Genomic DNA, 3,533 nt, shown 5'->3' on the forward strand with positions numbered 1-3,533 from the left:
GGGAGGAGGAGGCAGAAAGGAGGAAGGAGGAGGGGAGGAGGAAAGAGGAGGGGAGGAGGGAAGGAGGAGGAAGAAAGGGGAGGAGGAGGAGAGGAAAGAGGAGGGGAGGAGGAGGGAGAAAGGAGGAGGAGAGGAGGAGGGAGAAAGGAGGAGGGGAGACAGAAGAGGAAGAGGTGAACGGGGAGGAGGGAGAAGTATGAGAAAAAAGGAGGAGAAAGGAGGAGGGGAGAAAGGAGGAAGAGGAAGTAGCTCCAGCAACTTGGGTAACTAATTTCCACGGCGTTTCCTCACCTGTGGGGCACATGTTCTCTTACCTCCATGGGGTTAATGAGGGTCTGGGAGACGGCCACAGCCAGGGAGCCAGCGAGGAGACGCTCCTGGAAGGGTGGGGACCCTTGTATTCCACAGAAGTAATTCTTGCACTGGGAGAGGAGAGAGGAGGGTGAGAGAGAAGTCAGCCACCCTCCGACACAAAACCCACGCAGGGAAGAGGCCTGGGGTCTGGAGAGTGAGTGTGTGCTTGAACAAGGGCCTGGAGTTTTGGGGGACGGGAGGGGTTTGGGCTTGAGCTGGGGGAAGCAGACCCCTCATTCCCCACCTGCTCGAATACGGAGAACTTGATGGCATACTCAGGAGCAATCTTGAGCACGTTGATGCCGTTGCCCCACCACAGGGAGCGGAAGCCGCCCTCCTGGACCATGCTCTGTAGCCCCCCCAGCAGGTTGGTGAAGTTCGTCTTGGAGGAGTAGACCTGGGTGGAGGGAGGACCCTGGAGGAGCCCCTGCTCGCCTCTGTCTCCGTCCCCATCCCCGCCCCAAGCACAGCCCCACCGGGACCTCCCCAGCCACCCAACCCCAACCCATCCCCATCCCATCCCCACTCCTTCTTCAGCACCTTCCCCGGCCAGTTCTACAATCGCACACAACACTGATCCAAAGCCAACATCAACCTACATTCCCACCCCTCCTCTTCATCTCCTCAGTCCTTTTCTCTCTCTTCCTCTTTCTTCTTTCCATCCTTTCCTTTCTTTCTCCCTTTCTCTCCCCTCCCTCTCTCCCTTCCTTCCTCCCTTCCTTCCTTTTTTTTTTTTTTTTTTTTTGACGGAGTCTCACTCTGTCACCCAGGCTGGAGTGCAGTCGGGGGATCTCGGCTCACTGCAACCTCCGCCTCCCAGGTTCAAGCGATTCTTTCGCCCCAGCCTCCCGAGTAGCTGGGATTACAGGCTCGCGTCACCACCACCACGCCTGGCTTATTTTTGTATTTTTAGTAGAGATGGGGGTTTGCCATGTTGGCCAGGCTGGTCTGGAACTCCTGACCTCAGGTGATCCGCCCACCTTGGCCTCCCAAATTGCTGGGATTACAGGCATCAGCCACCGCGCCTGGCCTGCTTTTTCTTTTCTTTCTTGTTTTTTGTTTGTTTATGTTTTCGAGACAGGATCTTGTTCTGTTGCCCAGGCTGGAATGCAGTGGTGCAATCACAGCTCACTGCAGCCTCAAACTCCTGGGCTCAAGTGATCCTCCCACCTCAAGCCTTCCAAGTAGCTGGGACTACAGGTGCATGCTACCATGGCAGGCTAATTCTGTAAAAATTTTTTGTATAGATGGGGTCTTACTATGTTGCCCAGGCTGGTCTCAAACTCTTGGGCTCAAGCGATCTTCCCACTTTGGCCTCCCAAAGTGCTGGGATTACAGGTGTGAGTCACCATGCCCGACTCCTTTTTAAATTTTTATTTATTTAATTAATTAATTATTATTTTGTAGAGATGTGGTCTCACTATATTGCCCAGCTGGTCTCAAACTCCTAAGCTCAAGTAGTCCTCCCTCCTCGGCCTCCCACAGTGAACCACTGCACCTGTTTATTTTTTCAGTCAGGGATCTCGCTCTGTCACCCAGGCTGGAGTTTGTGGCACGATCATTGCTCACTGCAGCCTCCAACTCCTGGGCTCAAGCGATCCTCCTGCCTCAGCCTCCTGAGCAGCTGAGACTATGGGTGTGAGATATCCTGCTTGAGGTAGCTCCAGTCCTATTTTGCCTTTTTGTTTTTTCTTCTTTTTTGAGACAGTCTCACTCTGTTGCCCAGGCTGGAGTGCAGTGACGCGATCTCTGCTCACTGCAACCTCCATCTCCTGGGTTCAAGCAATTCTCCTGCCTCAGCCTCCTATGTAGCTGGGACTACAGGCACGTGCCACCATGCCAGACTAATTTTTTTGTATTTTTAGTAGTGACAGGGTTTCACCATGTTGGCCAGGCTGGTCTCAAACTCCTGACCCCAGGTGATTTACCTCCCCTGGGCCTCCCAAAGTGCTGGCATTAGAGGCATGAGCCACTCCGCCTGGCCCCTACCTTGTCTTTAAACTCGTCCAAAGACCCCACCCCCAATTCCGTGACCTCCAACCCCCACCTTGGCCCAGCGTTGGTCCTTGTCCCTGGCAAGTTCTCTCAACTCCTCAAACTTGACTCCAAGCCATGTCCACACCAGCTCCATCACCACCCACAACTTCAACCTTAACTAGTCCAGGAGAGCCCAACTCCAGCCAGCACTCCTATCCTGAACTCCGTCCACGTCAACTCCATCTGTCCTCACCCCACGTTCTCCCCAGTGGCTCCAGCGCTGGGTCCCGTCCTCCCTGCAACCCACACAAACCTGCATGTACACCTTGGCTCTGTCCAGAGGTGCCGTGCCCGTGCGAGACACCGCCCCGGCCATAGCTCCTGAGAGCAGAAACTTCCACAAGGCCCCCTCGTTATCCACTTCCAGGACTTCCACGGGGACCATCAGCTGCTCTCCTGTGTCCAGCACCTGCAGGCAGACCCGGCCCTCCCTCATCCTCAGCCAGGTTGGGTCACCTTCCCCAGACACACATCTAGGGCACCCTCCTGGTGAAAGACCCACCCCGTTCCCCCAAGTCTGCATTTTTTTTTTTTTTTTGAGACGGAGTCTTCCTGTGCTGCCCAGGTTAGAGTGCGGTGGTGCAATCTCAGTTCCTTGCAACCTCCACCTCCCAGGTTCAAGCAATTCCTGCCACAGCCTCCTGAGTAGCTGGGATTATAGGCATACACCACCACACCTGACTAATTTTTGTATTTTTGTATTTTTGTATTTTTTTTTTTTTTTTTTTTTTTTTTTTTTAGTAGAGACAGGTTTTACTATGTTGGCCAGGCTGGTTCCTAACTCCTGACCTCAAGTGGTTCACCCACCTCGGCCTCCCAAAGTGCTGGGATTACAGGTATGAGCCACCACGCCCAGCCCTCCCCCCCGTTTTTTGTTTGTTTGTTTTGTTTTTTTTTTTTGTTTTTTTTAGACAGAGTCTCACTCTATCACCCAGGCTGGAGTACAGTGGTGCAATCTTGGCTCACTGCAACCGCCATCCCACTGGTTCAAGCGATTCTCGTGTCTCAGCCTCCCAAGTAGGGACTATGTCCAAAGCTTGTCCTTATACTGGGTGATAAATCATGTCTCTACCAAAGGAATTGGTATCATATAGACTCTCTCTTTTTTTTTTTTTTTTTGAGATGGAGTTTTGCTCTTGTTG

At 53.0% G+C, this 3,533-nt stretch overlaps 1 protein-coding gene across 1 annotated transcript; it reads right to left on the reverse strand.

Moving 5' to 3' along the window:
- Nucleotides 1–156: 156 nt before the first annotated feature.
- LOC116465608 (mitochondrial carrier protein SCaMC-3L-like) lies at nt 157–3,105 on the reverse strand. Its single transcript, XM_032148615.2, has 3 exons — nt 2,645–3,105; nt 599–751; nt 157–422 (listed from the first exon to the last, which is right to left on the reverse strand). Exons 1-3 carry the CDS (start codon nt 2,912–2,914, stop codon nt 288–290), a joined length of 558 nt encoding a protein of 185 aa, XP_032004506.2. The 5' UTR covers nt 2,915–3,105; the 3' UTR covers nt 157–287.
- Nucleotides 3,106–3,533: the final 428 nt, after the last annotated feature.

The sequence above is a fragment of the Hylobates moloch genome, unplaced genomic scaffold (assembly GCF_009828535.3).
Source record: "Hylobates moloch isolate HMO894 unplaced genomic scaffold, HMol_V3 SCAFFOLD_7161, whole genome shotgun sequence".
In the NCBI taxonomy this organism is placed as follows: domain Eukaryota; kingdom Metazoa; phylum Chordata; class Mammalia; order Primates; family Hylobatidae; genus Hylobates; species Hylobates moloch.